Source organism: Neophocaena asiaeorientalis, unplaced genomic scaffold, assembly GCF_003031525.2.
Source record: "Neophocaena asiaeorientalis asiaeorientalis breed wild unplaced genomic scaffold, Neophocaena_asiaeorientalis_V1.1 scaffold497, whole genome shotgun sequence".
Classification (NCBI taxonomy): Eukaryota; Metazoa; Chordata; class Mammalia; order Artiodactyla; family Phocoenidae; genus Neophocaena; species Neophocaena asiaeorientalis.
Window position 1 is genome coordinate 1,061,242 of NW_020174568.1, and position 24,230 is coordinate 1,085,471.

The window sequence follows — 24,230 nt, forward strand, 5'->3', positions numbered from 1 at the left end:
ATTATTTATTTTCCTCAATATTTTCCTGCATATTACAAGTGCTTTCGGTAAGTTTGTGGATGAACTTCTTGACTTAGTAAAGTATGTAAAACAAGCCAACAGGATGTGAGTTGTGACATTGGGGGTGTTGTCTTGCTTCAGGGCTGCGGGGTTATCGTGTAACACTGTCACGTGGCTCGACTGCGTGCAGGAAGAACCCTCGATGTGGCTTCATCAGCTTAAATATAGTTCGGGGCAACAGACACTGAGCCGAGATGAGGAAGTTCTATGCAGTGTAGGAAACAGGAGCTTTAAAGATAGCTTGCTGTGATGGGAACCCAGCTTCTGGAGCCCTGATAAATGAAGCGAGTAAGGACAGACGCACAGAGAGGGGTCCCCCATTCCTGAGTCTGGAGGCAGCAGGTAAGGACCTCTTTGCAGAGGTGTGGCCATGCGTGTGCAGGGGAGAAGATGGGCAGTGGCCTCCAGAGCAGTGGAGGTGACAGCCCAGAGCAGCCAGTCGCAGGCTTCTGCTGTGTTTCTGGGTTTGTTACCCCCTGACCTGTCCTTCTCAGTCATTTGAAAGCAGACCTCAAAGACACTGGTCCAAACTTGAAAGTACAGTAGCAGAATGGTCTCCTAGTAGCCTTCGGCCGTGCTAATGTCTGCTTCTTGCTGCAGAGGGCAACGATGTGGTCGTTACTTCCTGTGGGTGTGTATTGTCGAATGTCTGTAAAAGCAACTGTATGTTTTATGGGTTTCACAGCAAGGGTGGGTGAGAAAGGGAGGTTATACTCCATGTTTGCAGAGAAAATATTAACAACCTTGATAATGTTCAGTGCCATAGAGTTTATGGTCCTGCAGAGACTTTTTCTATAAAAGACCTTAGGGATGCTTTTTGGCATTTTATTACATGATTTTTTTTTTTTTTTTTTGCGGTACGCGGGCCTCTCACTGCTGTGGCCTCTCCCGTTGCGGAGCACAGGCTCCGGACGCGCAGGCTCAGCGGCCATGGCTCACGGGCCCAGCCGCTCCGCGGCATGTGGGATCCTTCCAGACTGGGGCACAAACCCGTGTTCCCTGCATCAGCAGGCGGACTCTCAACCACTGCGCCACCAGGGAAGCCCTACTCTGCACCATTTGAACGTGTCTCAGGGTTGGAAGGAACCGCGTTCTGTTTAGCACCTGAGAATCTCTCCTCTTCAGAGCCTCCGCAGCCCAACCGCTGCTGCACCGGCCTCTTTCTACCTTTGGCCTTTTCCTCCTTCAGTCTTCTCCCCTCCCTTCCCTTCCCCTTCCTGCCTCTGCCCTGCCCCTCCTCCACCTTCTCTAAAGGGGCGTGGTTGGGGGCAATCCTGCAGTTCCCCCTCCACTCCCCCTGCCCCGACCTGACCTTGCTGTCCTTTTGGGAGGGATCCACGCACAGTGAGCTTCCTTAAGCCAGACCTTCAGAAGGGTTGGCACTCGTAATAAGTGATGGTGAATATTTGGGGAAAGTTGGGTGGAGAATAAGAAAATGGCATCATTGAAAAAAAAAAATAGCAAGGGGCTTCCCTGGTGGCGCAGTGGTTGAGAGTCCGCCTGCCAAGGCAGGGGACACGGGTTCGTGCCCCGGTCCAGGAAGCTTCCACGTGCCGCGGAGCGGCTGGGCCTGTGAGCCATGGACGCTGAGCCTGCGCGTCTGGAGCCTGTGCTCCTTGCGCAGCAGGAGAGGCCACGACAGTGAGAGGCCCGCGTACCGCAAAAAAAAAAAGAAAAAAAAAGAAAATGACATCATCGAAGCAGGAAATTCAGTCTTCAGGGCTGCCAGCCCAGCACGTTGCTAGCAACAGCTGCAAGGAAATCATAAAAGTGGCTTTTCCACAAACCAGCCAGAAATAAAGTCCAGACTGCCAAGTCAGGATATCTTAGTCAGGGTGCTTTTCAAATTCCTTGTAATCCTGATTGGCCTGGCCAGTAATTGAAAGTCAGTGTTGAGTCTGACTTATTTCTCAGGCCACTGTAAAGGTCGTCATTTGTGGTGCATCTGATCAGATCCTGTGGTGAATAAAGGACGTATCCATGCGTCTTAGGAGACTGCAGGCGTGGGCAGGAAGTAGCTACAGTTATGGCAGAGCTACACTTAAATGTGGGCGGTAGCAGCCAGTTATTAATAACGGTCCTAAGGAGAACATGAGCCGCCGCCAGAATTTTGGAGTTATTTGTACTGATCTGTGAGTTCATGGACCAGCGCGAGGAGGTGGGAGAAGCTGACGGAGGACCGGAGCCGGCAGTGCAGCTGTGGGAGGGGATGGGTTCGCTCGGAAAGCTTTGCACACGCCCTGCCCTGTGAGGCTGAATTCCATGGATGTGGTTGGAGTGGAGAGGAAGGAAAAAAGAGACTCAGGATCCAGGCTCTCTGACTAACCCCTGGGTGACTGAATCAGCCACTGAGCATGTCCACGGGATTTCTAAGACCTTAAAGGAAAGGGCAGCACCCTTACTGAGAACGCACTCCCCCATGCTGACCGTGGAAATGCTTTCCTTGGGTTCTAGTCCTTAGCAACCCCCGAGGGAGCTTCATGTGCGCACGTTAAGGCCGGAGTCGAACCTGCCCCAGCTGCTGAGGGTAGGGGTCCCAGCCCAGGCTGCCCTCCCAGCCCCACCCCGGGCTGTGTGGTTACAGTGAAGGGAATCAAAGGCTCCCGTTACCCTGAGTTTGGACGGGGTCGCCTGAGTCTTCAGTGCCTTGGCCTCAGGATGATTTCTGGGCCACGTTTCTTGATTCCTTAAACGGGGCCTGTGACCTTATCTAGAACAGCCTGTCCAATAACATGTCACGTGAGCCACGGCCACTGTGTAGTTTAAGTTTTCCTAGCAGCCACGTGCAGAAAGGAACAGGCGAATCTAACTTGAATAATATATTAGGTTTAACTCAAAATGCCAAACTACTGTCGTGTCCCAACTATATACATCCTGTGGTCACATTAACAGTTACTGAGATGCTTTACGCTTCTGGGAACTAAATCTTTGGAATCCCGAATGTACTTTACACTTACAGCATGCCTCGATTTGGACTCGCCTCACCTGAGTTGCTGTGTGTGGCTGGTAGCTACCAAGCTGCACAGCGTAGACCTAAGGAGAGGTTACTGAGACTCATCCAAACATAGAGGCTCTGTTTGAAGCCCTTGGGAGGGATTCTGGGTGGGCAGGAAGCAGCTTCGCCTGAGATAGAAAGGTCCTGTTTACGGATGGCAGAACGTCACCGCACGTGTGAGCACGTTCCTGACTGAGGGGCCGTTCGTGGAGAGCAGTAAAGTCACGCGACCTCAGTCTCCACTGCTAGCAGTGACCACAGGAAAACTGTGAGACCTTGACTGCCAGACGCTGAACCACATACTTGGGCAGCATGACTTGTCTTGGCAAATCTACTGGCCATTAAGAATGGAAACCACAGCCTTTAATGTATATATGGACACTGTTGCCAAAGAATCTTTTCCTCCAGATGCCTAATGCCTTACTCAGATGAGCAGCTGTGGCGTCCGCCTGCGGAAACAGCCATGAGCAGGCGTCCTTACATGGGAATTTCCACGGATCTCAGCTCCTCTGCGGGCAAGATCCACCACAGTACACACGTCTCTTCCAGCAAAGCAGAAATTATTTTAAATGTTCTTGGAATTTCCCCTTCCTCCTCCTCTTCCTGTGGTTCTGCCTACTTCGTCCTCTTTGCCCTATTTCACTTCTGTCTTCCAGTCTTTTCCCCTCTATACCCACTTAATCTGGTTGGTTTCTGTTGAGTTGTGTGAGTTTTTTATAGATTCTAGATATGAACTTATCAGATACGTGATTTTCAAATATTTTCTCCCATTCTGTAAGTGGCCTTTTCACTCTGTTGATTGTGTCCTTCGATGCACAGAAGTTTGTAATGATGGTGTAGTTCCCATTGTCTGTTTTTATTTTTGTTGCCTGTGCTTTTGGTGTCATATCCAATAAATCATAACCACAGCTACTGTCATGAAGTTTTTCTCCTATATTTTCTTCTAAGAGTTTTATTTGGGCTATTTGGAGTTAATTTCTGTTTATAGTATGATATAAAGAGTCCAACTTCAGTCTTTTGCATGTGGACATACACTTTTCCCAGCACCATTTGTTGAAAAGACTGCACTTTCCGCATTGAGTGGCCTTGGCACCCTTGTTGAAAATCATTTGACCATATTTGTGAGGGTTTATTCCCAGGCCCTCCGTTCTCTTCCATTGGTCTGTGTGTCTGTCCTTATGCCAGCACTGCACTATTTAGATTACTGGAACTTTGTAGTAAGTTTTGAAATCAGGAAGTGTGAGACATCCAACTTCATCTTTTTCAAAATTGTTTTGGCTTTTTGGGGTTCCTTGAAGTTCCTATGAATTTTAGGATGGATTTTTCTATTCCTGCAAGAGACATCACTTTGTTAGGATTTAGAGCCTCATTTTTTTCCCCATTCGTAAATGAGTTGTTGAGGATACTCTGTGATAAGAAAAAAGGGCAAAAAAGTAAGTTATTATTCGATGTTAGTCTTCAATATATACCTCAAATATAGCTTTAAAAATAATTATTTATTTTGGCAATTCTCTGCAAAGATGAGGATTTTCAATACAACTTACTTTCCCTCTTTTCGTAAAATACTTTTTAACGATGTGCAGCCTTTAAGGGTTAGCGACTGTACATCATTAAGCATCCTCCCTATCCAGGACACCAAAAATAATTTGTTCTAATTAAAGTTAACAGAGCCGAGTGGCCAGAGCAGAGTCCCCTCACTTTAGGTATTTTTGCTTGTTTGGGGGGGGGGGCAGTTAATCTTACTGAACCTCAATTCCGAAGTCCAGAAAATGATCCTTAAACTCAGCCTTGGGCTTCCCTGGTGGCGCAGTGGTTGAGAGTCCGCCTGCCGATGCAGGGGACATGGGTTCGTGCCCCGGTCTGGAAAGATCCCACATGCTGCGGAGTGGCTGGGCCCGTGAGCCATGGCCGCTGGGCCTGCGCGTCCAGAGCCTGTGCTCCGCAACGGGAGAGGCCACAGCAGTGAGAGAGAGGCCCGCGTACAGCAAAAAAAACAAAAAACAAAACAAAAAAAAACCTCAGCCTTTTTAATCCACCCCACAGGGTCATATTCCAGAATGCGGGTTCACAGTTGAGACTTACTGGAGAGGCTGAGGGGCTGTTTGTGGAGGCAGGAGACCTCCCCCTGCCCCCCATCACTCCAGCTTTGTCAGCCCCTCCTCTCAGCCTTGAGATGTCACAGCGATAGGTTGGCCAAACCAGTTGGAAAGACGCACGCAGTTTTCTCAGTTGCACAGGTGAGAAGATGAGAGTTTTATGTCAGATCAGGTGGTCGCGTCAGTGGTAGCATCCCCTGGAGGTGACAGCGTGCCTGCTGACAGCGTTGTGCAGACGGGGTGGGGGCGTGGCAGACCCTTTAGGAAGCTTAGCTGAGTGTAAGATGATTACATAACATGTGGGTGGGTTCAGTCTCCCGTCCTGTATCCCTGGTAGGAGTGCGCACAACGAGGGCCTGGAGAAAAGAGTCTGGAGGTGCTTGGAGCAGTTAGATGGGTCGTTACCGTCTTAGTTGGACTTACTAGTCCAGAGCACTCTGGGGCGCTGAGGCTTATAGACCTTCACAGAAAAATGCACGGAAGCACGTACACGAAAATTTTCTTACAACGTCAGGTTATTCGTGCTCCCAGCCTCTACCACAACACACGATTATAATGGCAACTGCATTTCTGAGGTTTTTTAAGAAGTGTACTAAATAGGACAGTTAAGATATTGTGAATTTTGATAACTGAATAAGCTGCAAATTCACTAGCACAGAGCGGTCTGGTACTTTCCGGCAGGTGCCTGTGTATGTGTGTGTTTGCCCGTGTGAGAGACAGGGACACACACAGGCTCTGTCTTTCCACTTCCACAACCAGAAGAATTTCCTTGCGCACGTTTCCTTTTTCTTCATTTTCCATAATGCAAACAGAAATACTGTTCTTTTAAAGCCTTCTCCTACATGTTCTACACATTAAATTCTAAGCTCTTTCTTAGACGTCCTCTTTATGGTGATAACGGCCAGTTGCGGGTACCTGCCCCGTGTGAGGCTGTGCAAGTCACCTCTGACCCCTGCCTCAGCCCTGCGGGGCACGCATGTTAGAATCAGGACCTGATGCACGTCACCTCTCACCCCTGCCTCAGCCCTGCGGGGCACGCATGTTAGAATCAGGACCTGATGTGTAAGAAGCTGGCTCAAGACCCTCCAATTAGTCAATTTTCCAGTATATCAGATTCACAATGAACCAAAATAAATATATACTTTCGCCAAATTTATTACTTTACAAGTGGATTTTTTCACCAGGTGGGTCTTACATGTGATCTGAGGCGCAAAGAAAGCTTTCTGCTAAAAAATACCTCCCATTGTGGGTAGTATTTCCATGTTGTTGGTCAGAATAACGAAGGTAACTGTCAAGTAAAAATGTTCTGGGAAATTATAGTTTCAATCCTTAACGTTTTAGTTTAAAGTAGTTTGTCAGATGTTTTTTTCTTATCACAGCTTTAGTAGAATTGAAGGAAACTTATGGCTTCTTATAAGCTGGGAGAAAGGAAAAATTGATTAGTACTATACTTAGAAGGAGAGATTGAAGACGGAGCAGCTGGGCGGTGAGCATCTCGGTGCAGGTCAGTGATGATAGAACACCCAGTTTGGAATTTTGCGTGGGATGGAGTCCTGATTGTTGGACACTAGCGATTTGGGGAGAGGAAGGTGTGTCTGCCCTGAGCACAGCGCTCCCTGTTCTTCCCCGACTCCGCAGCTGTCACCTTCCTCTCTGGGCAGGTCGTCCCGTGGGGAGTGAGGCCCCGGCCAGGCGGGTGTGCGCGGGTCAGACCCCGTGTTGACGCTGTCACGTGTGCGGGCGCAGTGGAAGCTGGGAGTCTGTTTTCCTTTTGTAATTCCGCCCTCGTCCTTGTGGAGGCTGTGATTGTGGCTCTTTGGGGCATTCGCTTTGGGAGAGTGGGGTCGGATATTTTGCTCGAGGAGTTAACATCTTATAAAGAAAAATCTGTTTTCTCGCGGCTCTCCAGTAAATGGTGCTTTGAGTGAGTTTGCCAGATGTGGTTCAGTCTGCAGGCTAACGAATCTAGCCCCCAGCCCGTGAGCAAAGAATGGTTTCGATGTTTTTAAATGGTTGAAAAAAATGAAAAGAAGATGTGAAAATTACACGAAACTTAAACATCAGTCTTGGGACGCAGCCCAGCATTTGTCTGCTGTCGTCCGGGGCCACCTCTGAGCCACAGGATCAGGTGAAAAGTCGTGACAGAGGCCGTGTGGCCCTCGGAGCCTGAAGTAGTCTCGCTCTGACCTTGATAGAAACAGTCTGCTGACCCTGCGGCGGCGGAGGTTAGCAGTCGTGAAGACGCTGTTTAACGTTGTCAGGTTTTAGACATCACTGCGTTCAGATCCTCGCAAGTTAAATCCAGTTCTGTGGAAATGACTAGATAGTGACATACTTTAACTACATCGAAACAAGTCTTCTCTTGGTCGCCATCCTCACGAGTGGATTTCTTGTAACCAGCATGAACTAGCTTCCTTCCTTCCTGTCCTGGAAGAAAACTGGAGACTCATCAGAGCTGCCTGCCCACTGCTCCTTGGAGCCAACCAAGGACCAGGGGGCAGGGGGGGCTGGGGTGTCTGTAGAGCTGCGGGGCCAACCCGAATCTTGTCAGCACGTGGCAGTCAGAGATGTGAACCTCTACCAGGTGAGAGCAGTTCCCCTGGGGGGAGGTCTGTGTTTGTTTTTGTTTGGGAGCGGTTAATTTACATCATTCCTTTTTAATGGAATCCCATTGTTTGTTGATTTCTCCATCTGGTGAGTCTCCAGGGGATGCTGAGTCCTGCTCCCACTTGAGGGTGCAGCTGAGACCCAGGCGTGACTGCTGGCTGTCGGGTTCAGAGGTGCAGGCAGGGACGCCTGCCATCATTCCTAGAGGACGTGGCTGCAGCGGGGCCGGGCTGGGGGGCCAGACGCCCCTGCGGTGCTGTCTGCGCCTGGGGAAGATCTGTGACTGGCCGGCCGGTGGGCAGGGGGCTCTCTTTGCTGTTGTGAGCTCAGTGCCTTGTTGATCCTGGAGATTCTGTGAACAGCCCAACATCCTTTTTTAAGTACCTCTTCTGCTGAAATTAACCTGAGGTGGTTTATATTACCTGCACCCTAGAAAACCTGTGTATTGAGCTGAAAGTGCCCATTCAAAATGTCAGATATTTTGTATTAAAATTTTTTTTTTCTTTTTGAAACTTCTGTTTATTCCTCTTGATATCCTACGTTGTCCGCCTTTTCCTCTTTATCCACAGTTATCTACTGTGTACCTGCCACCTGCCAGGCGTGCGGTTAAATGTCAGCAGAGGAACGTTTCATGTGGGGCTGTAGTGATGCCTCACTTAGGTTATGTCGTGAAGGATGGTCCCGACGTCGGTCCCCAGATTCTCTGTGCCCATGTCAACTCAGGGACAGCAGTGAGGAGCCCAAGAGCAGTTTAGGAAGGAAGGAGGTCAGACTTTGAAATCAGTACAGGACAGAGACCTGTAGTCACCTTGAGGGAGGGAGTGACTGAATGTAGAAAGAAACAGAAGGAAACAGGTGAGGCCTGAGCGCCAGGTTCCCCCGCAGCAAACCTGGTAGCTCGTGTGATGCCCCGGGACGCCCACCAGACAAACCTTCTGACGGTGATCTGACTTCTCACCTGGTCTACACCCGGGAGGGGACGGGCTGGTCATGCAAGCTGAGTGTGTTCGTTGGCCTGGTGGTTACAGCCTGGATTCCTGGTTTTCACATCCGCTCTACACGTGTTAATCACAACTGCTGAGACGCATCCACTTTGGATAAACTGACAAAACGGGGTTACCAGCCTTCAGAAACTGAAGGTCAAGCTTTTAAGCTTTTGAAAATTCACCAAGGAGAGCCTCTTTATGGGAAGCTGCTCACCTTCCCAGCACCCAGCCAACTGTCCCCATGAATCACGCGCCTCTTTGGGGTAAACTCCAGTTACGGTCGTGTATACGTTAGTAAGAAAAAGTATCACAATTTTGTGAGACACTTTTAAAAAAAATCGATCAACATTCTTGTGTTTCTGCGAAGTTTCCAAACGTCAGTCGTTCAGCAGGCTTTTCTGTGGACCCACTGTGAGCTGCCTCCGAGCATCCCAGTGTGGCAGGTGCCGTGGGGAGGATTTGTCTGCAGGAGCCCCTCCAGGAGCTCTGCGAGTCCCCACAGAGTGGAACCGTGTGGGGATCAGATCTGCTACCAGCCCAGTGGGGCAGGAGTGTCTGGCAGCTCATCACGGGAGGGAGACGCAGAGCGTGTGGACTCTGGGAGGGAGGAGTGGCTGGACGTGAGGCCGCAGGTAAGGAGGTGGTGAAGGCTTATGTCTCCTGCGACACCAGGGTCTCTGGACTTCTCCCTCTGGAAAATAGACATCGTCTTCCGAACTGAAACATAATATGCTCAGATTTGCATTTAAAAAGAAAATACAGGGCTTCCCTGGTGGTGCAGTGGTTGAGAGTCCGCCTACTGATGCAGAGGACACGGGTTCGTGCCCCGGTCCGGGAAGATCCCACATGCCGCGGAGCGGCTGGGCCTGCGCGTCCGGAGCCTGTGGTCCGCAACGGGAGAGGCCACAACAGTGAGAGGCCCGCATTCTGAAAAAAAAAAAAAAATACAGCTTTGACAGCAGTGAGGAGAAGAAGTATCGACGATGATGTGATACTTGTTTTTCATCGAGCACTCCCAATGTGCTTATTACTCCATTAATCCAGGTCCTTTTCACAGTAGCTCCGTGGGGCATGGGTATAACCATCCCTTAGGAAGAAAAACTCTCCAGTAAGCCCCTGCCCAGGCTGGGATCTGAGTTCAAGGCTGACCGACCACGCCTGGCCCAGCGCAGAAGGGCGGGCCTAGGGACCGGGGAACAGCGGGGTGTGCGGTGGTGGCGTGGGGGGCCTGGGAGGGCGTGCATACGAAGGGAGGGGCGACGTGACCTTCCACACAGTGGCTGGGCTGGTGAGAAGGGGGCTGCTGAGGGCGACTGGGGGTTTGGGGGCAGCGGAGTGCGAGGCGCAGCTTGATCAGGATGAGGGGTCGGGCGAGCGCCGCTGTACGCCCTCCCCTCCAGGGATGAATGGACCACAGTTAAGCCAGTTGTCTGCTCCCTCCACCAAATAAGTGCACCTGTGCAAATAATCTCACACGAGGACGTGTTCCCACATGTCTAGTTAAGACCACCGTGTATGAGCTTTAGGTTTGCTTCTCTCTAACCTGGGTGTTGGTGCTGATCTCAGGTAAAGTTTGCTATTAAAAGTGCTACGTTCTGCACGTCAGCGTCCATGCTGTGGACAGGTTTCTTTTTACTGTGTTCTTCCTGCTTCTTTACTTCTGGGTTTGGAGTAGAGGTCTTCATTCACCTACCAGGTAGTTGTGTCTGGAAGCCGGCCCGTCTCACCTGGTTTTGCTGGCCTTATGACTCATTTAACCCTCTTATCTCTGGTGTAGCCTACATGCATCCTTTTTTTCCTGCAGTTTATGTGCAGTAACTTTCTCATTATCTTTGGGCTTCATAGCATAATGTTTCAAAAAACATTTTCTTTTTCCAGCTTTACTGAGATGTAATTGACGTATAACATTGTGTAATTTTAAGGTGTGTAATGTGATGATTTGAGACGTGTATAGTTTTGCAAGATGCTTACCACAATAAGGTTAATTAACCTACCCATGACCTCACGTAGTTACCATTTTGTTGTGCTGGTGAGAACATAAAAACTGTTCTCATGACCTCCAAGTATACAGTATTGTTAATTGTCGTCACCATGCTGGACATCACATCCCCAAAACGTATTCCTCTCGTAACTGGAACTCTGTGCCCTTTGACCGGCATCTCCCCATTTCTGCCCCACCACTCCCCAGCCCCTGGCACCTCCCTTCTACTCTGTTTCTGTGGATTCGATGCTTTTAGATGCACATGTAAGAGAGATCGTATAGTATTTGTCTCTCTGATTTATTGCACTTAGTGTAATGCCCTAAAGACCATCCATGTTGTTGCAAGTGGCAGGATGTCCTTCATTTTTATGGCTAACACTCGTGTGTGTGTGTGGTTTTCTTTATCTGTTCATCCAGCGATGGACACTTGGGTGGTTTCCATGTCTTGGTCATTGTGGATAATGCTGCAGTGAACAAGGGGACACAGATATTTCTTTGAGATCTTGATTACATTTCCTTCAGATATATTGACCCGGAAGTGGAATTGCTGGGTCACATGGCAGTTCTAGTTTTAGTTTGTTGAGGACCCTCCATACTCTTTTCCATCATGGCTGCACCAATTGACGTTCCCACCAACAGTGCAGGAGGGTTCCCTTTTTTTCCACATCTTTGCCAACATTTGTTATTTCTTGTCTTTTTTTTTAAATATTTATTTAGTTGCACTGGGTCTTAGTTGCAGCAGGCGGGCTTCTTAGTTGTGGAATGCGAACTCTTAGCTGCGGCATGCATGTGGGATCTAGTTCCCTGACCAGTGATCGAACCCGAGCCCCCTGCATTAGGAGTGCGGAGTCTTAACTACTTTGCCACCAGGGAAGTCCCTTCTTGTCTTTTTGATAATAGCATTTCTGATAGGTGTGAGGTGATAGCTCATTGTGATTTGATTTGCATTTCCCTGATGATTAGTGATTTGAGCATTTTTTGTGTACCTGTTGGTCATCTGTATGTCTTTGGAAAAATGTCTGTTCAAGGACTTCCCTGGCGGTTCAGTGGTTAAGACTCCGTGCTTCCCATGCAGGGGGCCTGGGTTCGATCCCTGGTCGGGGAACTAAGATCCCACATGCTGCACGGCCAAAAAGAAAGAAAGAAAAATGGCTTGCTCAGGTCTGGTGCCCTTTTTTTTTTTGCTGCGTCCCACGACTTGTGGGATCTTAGTTCCCCGACCAGGGATCAAACCCAGGTCCACGGAAGTGAAAGCACCGAGTCCTAACCACTGGACTGCCAGGGAATTCCTTCATGCCCATTTTCATTTATTTATTCATTCATTCATTAATTCATTCATGGATGGCTGTGTTGGGTCTTCGTTGCTGCGTGCCAGCTTTCTCTAGTTGCGGCGGGGGTATAACAATTAACAATACTGTTGACAGACACTGGGGAGGCTGTCAGACCAGGAGGGATGGCAGACCGGGAGCTGGGGACGTGGGCCCCGGTCAGGCTACTCTTCATTGCAGTGCACAGGCTTCTTATTGCGGTGGCTTCTCTTGTTGCGGAGCACGGGCTCTAGGCGTGCGGGCTTCAGTAGTTGTGGCACATGGGCTCTAGAGCTCAGGTTCAGTAGTTGTGGCGCATGGGCTTAGGTGCTCCGCAGCATGTGGGATCTTCCCGGACCAGGTATGGAACCCATGTCCCCTGCACTGGCAGGCGGATTCCTAACCACTGCGCCACCAGGGGAGCCCTCGTGCCCATTTTTAAATCAGATTCTTTTTTTTTTTTTAGTGTTGAGCTGTATGCATTCTTTATACATCTTGGATATTAACCCCTTATCTGATATGTGATTTGAAATACCTTCTCCCATTCTGTAGGTTGCCTTTTTATTTTTTTATTGGTTTTTTGCTGGACAGAAGCTTTTCAGTTTGATGTAGTCCCACCTGTTGATTTTTGCTTTTGTTGCTTGTGCTTTTGGTGTCATATACAAAGAAATCGTTGCCAAGACAGATGTCAAGTTGCTTTTCCTTTATGTTTCCTTCTAGGAGTTTATAATTTCAGGTCTTACATGTAGTCCTTAATCCATTTTGAGTTAATTTTTGTGCATGGTGTAAGATAGGGGTCCAGTTTCATTCCTTTGCACCTAGCGTGATGCTTTCTGTCTTCTGTGTTACTAAGCATCATTGAGAAGCGGTAAGAAAGGCTTTTAGTGTTGGTTACGTATCGAGTGGTGGACTCTCAGGCTCTCGCAGTGGGTTCCATTCCTGTCACGTTGCACCTGAGAATTAACAATGCCCTCTTTTAGACTTCCATTTCCTGAAAATCATGTGCATGTAATACCCTGAGAAGCCACATGGTGGCAGAAGTGGTGCTTTGAAACTTGGGGGTTTACAAACCTGCTCTAGGAGAACGTCTGCTCTGCATCTTCATCCTTTTTTTTTTTTTTTAATGAAGGTGTAGAATTTAATAGAAAGAGCCTCCAAATACGCATCACCTACCTTAAATAAAACATTACAAGTGCAGTTGAGCTCTTGGTACACTTCCCGTTCTGATGATTTTCCCTCCCGCTTTTCCTCTGGGAGGGAACCACTCTCCTGTTCATCCTTTTATTACTCACTGTGTGTTCTTAGCACTCATGGGGTTGTTTATTTTGTTTTAGATTTTAAATAGTGTGTGCTCTTTGTGATACTGTGCAAGCTGTGCTTTTTCACTCTCTCGGTTCTTAGGTAGGTTTATCCGTGTGGATTTGTGCAGCTTTAGTGAATTATTTTTCTTCTGTAGCAGTGTGGTATTCCAGGAAGGGGTCACGACTTGTTACATGCACTTTCCTGTTGACAGACACCGGGGAGGCTGTCAGACCAGGAGGGACGGCAGACCGGGAGCTGGGGACGTGGGCCCCCGTCAGGTCCCCTGTTGCTGTCCAACTACATACTTGGTCTCAAGAACACCCCTTTTCATTAGAATCTTTGCCTCTTTCCCCGAACACTTGGCCTGAGTCATCACACGTATCCTGAAGGGAGACAGCCTCCAAGGAGTCCAGGAATTCAGCGACGTCAAGGCTCAAGTCTGACGCCGTCAACTGGCTTCTGCCCCCAGAGCTATAGGAGGAAGGTCTGTGTCAGTGACCTCGGCCTCCTTCCCAGCCCTCGGCGGCCCGTCCACCACGTGGACCCAGGTGCAGCTGGACTCCTGCCTCATTTCTGGGAGAGAAAGTGGGCAGGCGGGGGGACCGTGGTTTGAGTCTGTCTCCAGCCTGTGTTTAGGCTGGGGTTGTCCCCAGGGCCTCTGTGCCCACAGTGGGGAGGGGACACCTCCCCTGCCCCCTGGAGCTCTCGTTGCTGAACTAATAGTAAAACTGGTGCAAGACGGATGGACAGGAGAAGAAGAAACAAGTTTCAATTCCTGTGCATGGAGGTCTCGCAGAAATGGGACCTAAGATGTGGCCAAAGCAGGTGGCTTTTGTAGACAAACAATAAATTTGTGAGGAACTGACAGGACTAAGAAACGTAGGCCGTGGATGCTCAGTTAGTGAAGGATCTGAACGGTTTGGCCCTGGGGTTAGTCACCGAAAGAGGTCGCGGGTTTGTTTGTACGGGCTGCCCTGTCTCTGGCCATTAGGGTGTCCTTCTCCCTCCTTCACACGGAGACTTATCTCCCGCTTCAGGGAGACAGGAGGGGGTCAGAGTGTCCCTCTTACATCGGCCGTTTCTTAAGCAGCTTTAATTCAGAATAATCCATGTGCTGTTGAGGAACATTTGGGGGCAGCTCACCCTGGACCCCAACGCTGCCCTGCTCCTGTGTGCCCCCGAAGCTTCCTGGGCTGGGCTTGTCCGCGTTCAGACCTGGGTGTGGATCCACAGTCTCCCTCGTTGGCTGTGTTGCCCGTCAGGACCTTGAGCTGCTTGGAGACTCAGTTACCTCAAATGCATAGTGGGGACAATAATGACACACGGCTGGTAGGACAGAGGTGAACGTCGAATGAGAGCGTGTTCCTCAGCTGTGAGCGGCGCTTACATCAGCTCCGCGTGGGGCACAGCGTGCGCATCTTCGTGCCCCAGCCCTTTCTTTTGTAAGTACTCTTTGAAAACAGTCTTCTTAGATTCAGTTTAAAATGCTGGCTCTCCTCGGGCAGGACTACGGCAGCACGAGTGCAGCCCGGGCTCCGCATCTGGTCTGCCACCGGCCGCCACCCCCGTCTCCACCCTGACAGCTCGGTCTCCCCCCTCCCCAGGCCTGGGAGGGGGTCTTTGGACCAGAGAGACACCCCTGACTGGCTCTCTCGCCTCACCCCGCCCCCAGCCCCTTGCGCAGCCTCAGGGCCTTTGCACGAGCTGAGCTGCTCTCTCCCCAAGCCTCCCCTCCCTCCAGCTCTGGGGGATCAGACCCGAGGTTCTGTCTCGGGAGGCGTTCCCTGCGTCCCTGCCGTCCTCGCAGAAGCCTTGTCCCCTGTGACTTGACACATTTTCAGCTGCCTGTTTATTTGTGGGTTAGATGGCTGGCAAGGTGTCCCCCCAGACAGAAAGCTTCAAGATGAGACTTCACGCAGAGCCCGGGGGTGTTTTGATGCCCTGGTGAAATGGTTTGGAGGTGGAAGTTGACAGTAGTAACTGGGACACTGAAACCAGGCTGGGGCTGCGCAGGTGCTGTGGTTATGCTCACGATGCCCTGGAATTCCAGGGAGAAGAGCCATGGCCTCAGGAGCTCAGAGCCGCTGCCGGTAACTCTGCCGTCCAGGGATTCTTGCTCCGGGAACTTCGCCTGTTGGTTTTGTCACAGGAATGTTCAATGTGGAAATGTGCTCAGCAGGTCCACGCCTGCTGCGGGGTGGACGGGTGGAATGAGTGGAAACAGCGTGTGGAGCAACTTTATACAGAAGGTGATAGCAAAACACATGTTAAGTCAAATCATGTGAAAATCTGGATTTTCAGCAAAGCTCTCTTTTGTGAACATACGACCCCTAGAATTCCTTCAGAGAATTCAAAGTTATCCTATTTACAGAAGCTTAGCTTCATGTGCAGTCTTCTGAAACCGTGTTGACGGTGTCACATGGGGTTGCACTTGCCCGTGGATGGAGGCCGGGGCCCCGCTGACTCTGCCCTGTCTCTCCCCGTGGCCTTGGCGTCTCCGCGGCTCGTGTGTCAGGCGGGTAGTCAGGGTCCCTTCCTGGGGTTTTATGTGCAGCTCGGCTCTTAGCTGTGGAGCAGGTGGCCGAGGAGAGGACCGAGGGGGGGCGGTCAGGCCCGGGGTCGGGGGCACGGCCGGCCGAGCGTGTGAAGCCAGCCTCAGGCCCCGTCTGGGTCCAGGGCGGGAGCCTGACCTGCGGGGAGGGGTGAGCGTGCCAGGAGCCTGCCAGCCTCGGGCCCTCCCCTGCCGTGGGCGCTTGCTGAAATTTTAATCTGCAGAAAAGACCGTTCAGATCATCGGATTCGACTGCTCTGTTTCCGAAGGGAAAGATTGAGGCCTTCGGGAGTGATGTGACCGTGTGCCTGCCTGCCTGCCGGCCGCAGCCGGGACGTTGCCCACGTGGACCCACCAGCCGGGTGACCCCGGGCTCCCTCTGCACCCTCGCATCAGCTTGTCCCCCCCTTGGCCCCGTAGAAAGATTGGTGTGGTGGGAGGGTGACCGACAGTTTTGTTTTAAATCCTTTTGAAGGACGCAGGAAAGCTTGCTTGTTGCGGCGTGGCTTTGGGAATGTTCTGTGATTGTCTCGCAGAAGACGGTGGGTGACCCATGTAGATTCTCTGTGTTTCTGACGGCTGACCTGTCGGGTGTCAGACTTCGGCCGAGGCTCCCCCACCTGCTCAGCGAGAGGAGGGTCGAGGGGATGTTCAGAGGGGCTCGCAGACGGGCCAGGGACCATGTCTTTGGTGATTTTTTCTGATGCTTCTGGACGGTGGATTCTGCCCTCTCACACTCTGCTCTGGTCGACTTGAACTTGAACCTGCACCCGAGAATCGCCAAGGTCCGAGCCCTCGTGTGACACCCGGGACATGCCTGGGGACCTGTGTGGAGGACGCGGGGCTGGAAGTGAGAGTTTTGGAGACGGGAGCATGGAAGGAGGGAGGATGGTGCTCTGCTTTATCAGAGAAGCTTTACTTCCCCTGGAGGGGATTATTCATAGGATAAAATTTAAACTAAAAAGGATTCATTTCCATTAAGTTCAGAGTGGTTGCAAAACAAAATTCTTCTCTTACCGCGTGTGTACAAGGAAATTAATGGCCTGGAAACTTACAGCTGCTCGACCGTCTGCAGGCCTGAGGCCCCTGGTCTGGAAGGTCTGCTGGGCCCCGAAGCCAGGGCGCAGCCCTCAGTTCTGCCGAGAAGGAGCCGTCAGCGCAGGAACGCTGGGGACGGGTCTTAGGGCCTTGATGCCTAATCAGGTTTCTTTACCCCCCCGAGCCTGAAGCGGGTACTGGGACCAAGTACACTGAGAACTGGACTGAGTCAGGTAGAGGGTGGCTTTTTAGCTCTTAGCCCCAGTGGAAAGTGTTCATACTGGTGGAAGGTGTTGCTCAACTACAAATGTGCAGCATCTGAGTTTTGCAGTCTCACAGGGAAGTACAGTTTTCCTAAACCGTGGAATGGATGTGCCTTCTAAGAATCTCGTTTAGGTAATGTCGAGTGTTAAATGCACAGACAAAACAAAACACAGCCAGTTTCAAAGCTCTGGAGCGTTCATCTGAAACGCAACCTCATCATAAAGTGGCGAGGCTCTCAAAATCAATCAGTCAAACAACTAAACCAGAGAACTTACTGAGCAAACGCACACTCTACCACGGACCTGGCCTTGTAAGACGCAGCGATACAGTACCTACACAGCTGCCCTGGGAGGGCCGTTATCTTGCTGGGGGGGGTATGGAGACCCTGGTGATAGTGAGTGAAAGGTCTCCAAAGCCCTCCTGTGAGAGGGACCCCTGCGCTGAGTCCAGAGGCAGGACTCGGGGCCAGGACGCCCCATCTGTCCTGGGACCACGCTCAGCACGGGGATCAGCCGTCGGGTCACCCCAGGGTCTTCCAGGACCTGCGAGTGACCGGTTTACATTTGGAAAGAACTCCTGGAAATTTGGAGGGTAGAGTAGAGGCGGGTGAGGCCAGAGGCAGAGAGATGACTGGGAGGTGGAGAGAAATGGGCGGGGTGGGTACAACAGGGGCTCTTCTGTACCAGCGTCTGGCCCGCAGTTGAGGTCAGGGTCCCGCCCTGGGGCAGAGGCGTCTGTGCAGGTCGGAAGGTGAGTCCACCTGCCAGTGCCCTGAGATGGGGGCAGTGTTGTGCTCGCATGCATTTCTGAGACTCACTGACCTTGCTCGGATTCACAGAATGTCGGTGACCGCCTCCCCCCTCCACTTCGAAAGGTGAAGGGCGGGGTCAGAGGTCAGCCTGCAGAGCGAGGCCCGGTGTGATGCTCCCTGGGGCTTCCTGTTTAGTCATTTCGACCAAGAGCACAAGCCTATTGCAGAAGAAAGTACCTGCCGAGCTGATGGCACATTTCGCTGTGAGTCGGAGCTCAGCGAGGAGCAGTGGGCAGACAGGTTCCCAGAGCCGCCACCCCGCGGTGGGAGCGGGCCGGGGTGCCCCCTCGACACGTTCTGTGAACCTTTGTTCATTGACAGCCGCTGGGCTCTAAGGGAGGCAGCACTGCCCTTCAGAGTCCGTTTATGCCTCGAAATGGACGTCCCTGTATGGACACCCACGTGGGCCTCCCTCAAATGCTAAGACAGTCGTTTGAAATTCAGAGCTCATTTAAAATAGGCCTGATCTACAATCCAGGCTCAACTGATAACTTTCTATGGGAGGGCGTGAAAGGAGGGAACTACGGGGATGGGGACATGGGGCCTCTCCTGGCGTCACGTCGCCTGCCGCGTCCCAGGGCTGTGCCCTCTGTCCCTCTCTCCCCCCACGCAGATGCACAGAAACCATTGTTCGGGGGTGTCATCTGGCTGCAGCCTGAGCCATTGTGTGGTAGGGAGTTGTTCCCTCCCAGAAATGGGCGCCCCTCCCTGGCTGCGTGTGGCGGGGAGGGAAGGTTACCACTGTCTCCCACTGTCTGTGAAATGGCAGTGGTTAAAGGCCTTTGCCCAAAGCCCCAGGATTTAATTTTATGCAGTCGTGACAAGCATGGATGTACTGAAGTTTGTATGTGTCAGCACAGCCATTTTAAAAGTCTGCAGGCAAGAGTTGTTTCAGTTTGTTTTACGTAACTTTTCTTCCCCTGTTCACATCCTTTTAACTTTAGACTCATCAAATACAGGATTCGTCCTACACGGTAGTGTTTCCTGTCTTGTCAGCTTTACTAGTTTCCAAGCCTTTTCCCTTGTCAGCGGGCCGCATTACTCTATTGCAAGTTCTCTTTAAAAACCAAGCTCTCTTACGTCCATTTTCCTATGGAAACAAGTCCTTTTCAACCTTGAGGCTCTGCGTTTGCAGTGGCTATAGTTAGTTTGTATTTTATACCTCAAGCATCTATTCTGTTTTGATGCCTACAGTTAAAAAAAAAAAAAGATTGGTGCTTGTTTCTCTGCGTTTTTCACCTGTCATGACAAAAATGTAAGGAATCCTAATTTTATATGTTTCTATTACTGTAAACTTCACACTTTTCTGTGTTTTATGTCTCAGTAGGATCCTAGAGCTTTGTTCAAAAGGTATATGTAAACCTTCTAAATTTCTCCTGTTTATTTTTGAATGTGCAGGGTATTCCAAGTCCAGCAGGTATAGAGCAGTGGTTACAGAGAAGCTGTCTTCTGCTGCTCTGCCCCTCCCCCAGGCACCCGATGTTACCAGTTTTCTGTGTATCCTTCCAGAGAGAGGAAGAGATACATTTGTCCCTCGATTTTTTGGGGGTAATGTTTTGTCACTAATTACATCAGTGTGGTAACAAAATTACTAATTTTCCCCTTCATTTTCTTTAAAAACGTATGTTACACTTCGATGGTGACTGTAAAAAGTTGTGTTTCCACTGGGGCGGGCGTGGGCAGGTGGGGACCAGGGCTGCAGCCCTAAAGGAGCCGGGGCCGCAGTCCCGAGTGAAGGGGTGAGATGCAGAGCGCCCTTCCTTGGGGTCCTGAATATTTGAATTTATAATACGGATCCTTCTAGAGAGGGGAATGTATTAATTCTTTAACTCTTGGTGTGAAAAGAACTTTCAGACCCATTTCTCTGCGCTCTCGTCCTGGAGGGGATTCTGGGAGAAAGATGCTGACACGCAGAGAAACCGCCGGCACCGCAAAGCCAAGCTGTTGGCTGAGAGCAGGACCGCGCTCGCGCCGGCGGGGACTCGTCCTGAGAGGGGCTGGGTCAGACCCGCCTGCTGCCGCGGCCGTCCTGCGGGGCCCGGGAACAAGGACGTGCCCCTATGATCTGTCCCCCACGATGCAGACACCCACCCACACCCCACACCCCACACCCCACACCCCACACCCCACACCCCACACCCCACACCCCACACCCCACACCCCACACCCCACACCCCAGGAACCAGACCCTCCCTCCTGACACGGTGGCCGCCGGGATCAAATACGCAGGGACAGCAGTAGGCGGACAGTGTGCGCATCTCCTGCGAGGGGACGCGTCTCGGTGGGCGGCTTTGGGTGTAGAGAATCGCGGGATGGGGGATGGCCGAAGAAACCACCTCCCTTTCAGTTACGAATTTTTGAGTAACTCTTAATGGGGGAGAAAAAAGACACTTCCTTCCTTTCTGAAGAGGATTTAGAGCACCGTGGAGAGAGCGGAGCCGGCGTGCTGCCCTTCAGAACTGCTTTTCCGTTTGAAGGAAAATGTCCCAACGAGCTCATGATGACCAGGCACTTCTTGAAACCGACGGCTGCGTGTGAAGTGTTGGTGGATTTCCTGGCCCAGAGAACAGGGCAGGACCCTTCTTGAGTCACGACCTTTCTGGAGCGTTTTAGCCCGGTTTTGATGCAGAACGATGCTGGAACGGCCCACGCAGGGGCCGGCGCGATTGCTCAGGGCAGCCGGACTCCGCTCGGCGGTAGCACGTGAGCACCAGGCCCTCCCAGGTGCCGGCGCGGAGATACGGCCGCCCGCGGGAGGGTGTGTACCCGGCAAGCAGGAAGCGCGGCCGCCGGCGCCCCGGGCCAGGTGTGCGCGGGGCGGTCCCCAGCTCTGGCGGCCGCCCGCCCTCCGGTGCCGGACTCCGAGGGTCGCGGTCCGGGAGCATGACGGCTTTACAGCTCAAAGAGCTCTCGCAGTCGGGGCTCTACCGCCGGAGGAGGGACCGGCCGGACAGCCTGCGGCTCCCGGGGCCGCAGGAGCAGGCGCTCAGGTGAGTGGAGCACGGGGGGAGGGGGAGGGGCGCCCGGCAGCCTGAGCCCCGGCCCGGCCGGAGGGTGAGCGGCGAGGGGCGACGGGCTGAGCCCCTGGCGTCAGCTTCCCAGCCCTGCAGCCTCGCTACACCCCCAGGGCCGAGGATCGCAGAGGGAGGGTTAGACCTGCCCGCCGCTGTCGGAAGGCACATCGCTTGGGCTTCTTAGGGCGCGTTTCAGAGGGACTTTTCTCTGCGTTTTGACGGTGAGGGTCGCGGGTGGTGTCCTGGGTGGGCGTCAGGGTGTTGTTCTTCGGTGTCGACATGGATTTCACAGAGGAGGGCAGGGCAACTTTTGAACGTAACCTGGGAGGGAGGGGGAGACCTTTCTAACTGAAAAGGTTAGGGGTTTCTGTTTCCACCGTTAATTGGCCTAAAACAACACGGTGTTAGTTTCGCTTACCGCTATTGAATTATTTTTAGGTTACAGGTTCTGAACAGCCCCTGCGCGTTAAGCTGTTGCTTAAACTGCTGTGTTTGCCGCGAGGGGTGGGGACTCGGAGCTGACAGCAGGGACCCTTCTCCCCGCACGCGTGCTGGGTGGCACCTCAGTGCCTTTGGGGACACTTGATCCACGCGTTTGAAAGTTCCACTCATGTGGTGAGAGGAATAGATAAGTCATATATATATATATATATGTTATATCCTGTATATATATTTCGCCTATAAATTCGCTTTTAGAGTTTGTTTTAAATTCTTTAAACTTAACAGGAAACAGTTGACAAGGAAGCCCTTTAAACTTGTATTAACCTCGTGTACAGATTTACTGTAGGAGCCGTGCTTTGGGCAGGGTGTGTGTTCATTTGAAATTTTCTGACTCTGGCTGGTACTGATACTCACACTATTAGAATGTATTCCCTACCACGTCGGGTGTCTCTTCGCTACAATTAGTGTATCAACTCTGAATTGACCGGATTAGACAGAAGTTTAAAGCTTCAGAGTTTGACGTGTAAATTTCAAGTATGAGGGTTAAACCGTGAGAATTCTGAGCCCCCGCCTGCTTGACCAGATGGGCACGGGTGGACATGAGCCCTGAAACTGCCTCCCATCCGCTCTTGATCCAAGAGTAGTTTTAATTTCAGATTCGGGGCCCTAAGGAATTTACTTTAAAAGAAATAAGATATGTAAAATGACGTTCAAGACCAGCCAACTTTCACTTATTTTCAGACAGTGGCAGGAGTACCCATGAATGAGATTACCTGTTATGTCCGAGGGGCTGGTTATGTATATAAGTCATAATGGCCTTTGAAACAACTAGGTTGTTTTGTTTTGTCTCAAGTTTAAATTACAGAAGGAAGAATCATTCTTAAGGTGTATTGCTTGTTGCCTTGGGGTGAGGACACATTTTCCCACTTTTCCTGCGGTATTGTCCCCTGGTGATTAGAGGGGCCTTAGGCTGCTGCCATGTCTCTGTCCCCAGATTCAGAGATGTGACCGTTTACTTATTTTAGGACTTCGAGCTCAGCCAGGAAAAGAGCCTTTTATCGATTTAGAGAGGCAGGGTTTTCGCCTAGTTTTATAGGAAGCCTGTTTTTAGTGTGAAATCGGGTTCCTCAGGTAACAGGAGCTGGAGGGGTGACTTTGAGGTTAGACATGCCCAGTTCAGGCCGCTGGGTCAGGCAGATAACCTTGATGGATTCAGGTGGCTCCTCTTTAAAAGGAGGATAAAAATCACTGCCGCTATTGAGTGTCGTTTATTATCTCCTAAAACCCTCGCCACCGGCTTGATGGCAGGCGTTGTCATCCGGTGAAGGGTACTTCATGCATTACTCACTCAGCTACCGTTCATCCATCTCCTGCTGTGTGCCACGTCGAGGCTGGGCCGCGTTAAGACTCATGGCCGCCCCAGGGACACCGGCGTCTGGGCCCTGGAGGGTCACCTTCAGGTGTTCCTCCCAGGAGCTGTCGCTGGACTGAGCACCTGTGACATTGGGCACCTCGAAGTAGCACAAACCCACTCCCACTCTGACCCCCTCACTCACACACCGTTTTCTCAGCACGTTTATGAATTCTGGCAGAAAAACCATCAGAGACTAACAGGGCTGTGCTCACTGCCAGAAAACATGTTTAAGTTTAAATTGAAGACTGTGCTCTGAAACAGAACACAAGCGTTTAAAGAGCACGTAAGAGTCAGTGAAGGACTTCCCTGGTGGCGAAGTGGTTAAGAATCCAACTGCCAATATAGGGGACACAGGTTCAAGCCCTGGTCTGGGAAGATCCCACATGCCGCGGAGCAATTAAGCCCTTGCGCCACAACTACTGAGCCTGCGCTCTAGAGCCCGTGAGCCACAACTACTGAGCCCGCGTGCCATAGCTACTGAGCCTGCGCTCTAGAGCCCCCGAGCCACAACTACTGAAGCCTGGGCGCCTAGAGCCCAAGCTCCGCAACAAGAGAAGCCACCGCAATGAGAAGCCCACGCACCGCAATGAAGAGTAGCCCCCGCTCACCACAATGAGAGAAAGCCCGTACGCAGCAACGAAGACCCAACGCAGCCAAAAAAATTAAAAATTAAAAAAGAGTTGGTGAAACTGCTTCCGACTTCAAACTCCAAACTGTTTAGAACAGAACGCTGCCGGTATCGATTTTTATTTTAAAGTATCCGGTACAGCCTGAAACGTGCTCTCCTTGCTTTGTACAGCAGACCATCAGCCTCCACGCCTGAGGGCTGAGTCACAGCAGGCGGTTCATCTCGTTTACACTTTGTCACAACAGGAAAAAGTTGTGTGATGGGAGCCTCTTAGTTCTAGAACGTGTCCTTCAGTGTGGCTGGAACCTGACGTGCCCGAGAGACCCCTGGACGTCACCTTCCTCCGTGGAGGTGGACCTGGACTCTGCATGCAGGTAGCGTTGGTGCCCCCTCCTCATTCGGGGACAGGACTTCTGACGTCCTGCTCTGCCCGTGGGTTCATTCATTCACTCTTCTCCCACCCCCTGGGCTCAGAAGCTGTTCCTCGTACCTTCCCGGGCATGAACCCTTCTTCCTAAAGTGCCTGATGCCTGAAAATACCATCCAGGATATACCCGTGTGTGCGCGTGTGTGTGTGTGTGCGTGTGTGCGCATGCGTGTGTGCGCGTGCGTGTGCGCGCGCGTGCGTGTATTTACTCCTTAGCTATTTGTTCTCCCTCCTAAATTGTGCTGCACCCAAACACAGTTTTTTTTGAGGAAACCTGAATGAAAAACACACCTGTGGGCTCCACAACC

At 51.4% G+C, this 24,230-nt stretch overlaps 1 protein-coding gene across 2 annotated transcripts in view; it reads left to right on the forward strand.

Moving 5' to 3' along the window:
* Positions 1 to 224: 224 nt before the first annotated feature.
* LIMS1 (LIM zinc finger domain containing 1) overlaps positions 225 to 24,230 on the forward strand; it is a 67,288-nt gene continuing 43,282 nt past the window's right edge. Inside the window, exon 1 of one of the 2 annotated variants that reach the window (XM_024757987.1) lies at positions 225 to 402. Coding sequence is in view for 1 of the 2 variants with exons in the window: in XM_024757986.1 (XP_024613754.1) it covers positions 20,882 to 20,988 (107 nt within the window). In the remaining variant the exon portion in view is untranslated. Of the gene's footprint in view, positions 403 to 20,256; positions 20,989 to 24,230 lie in introns of those variants that run through there. The other variant, XM_024757986.1, reaches the window with a different exon arrangement.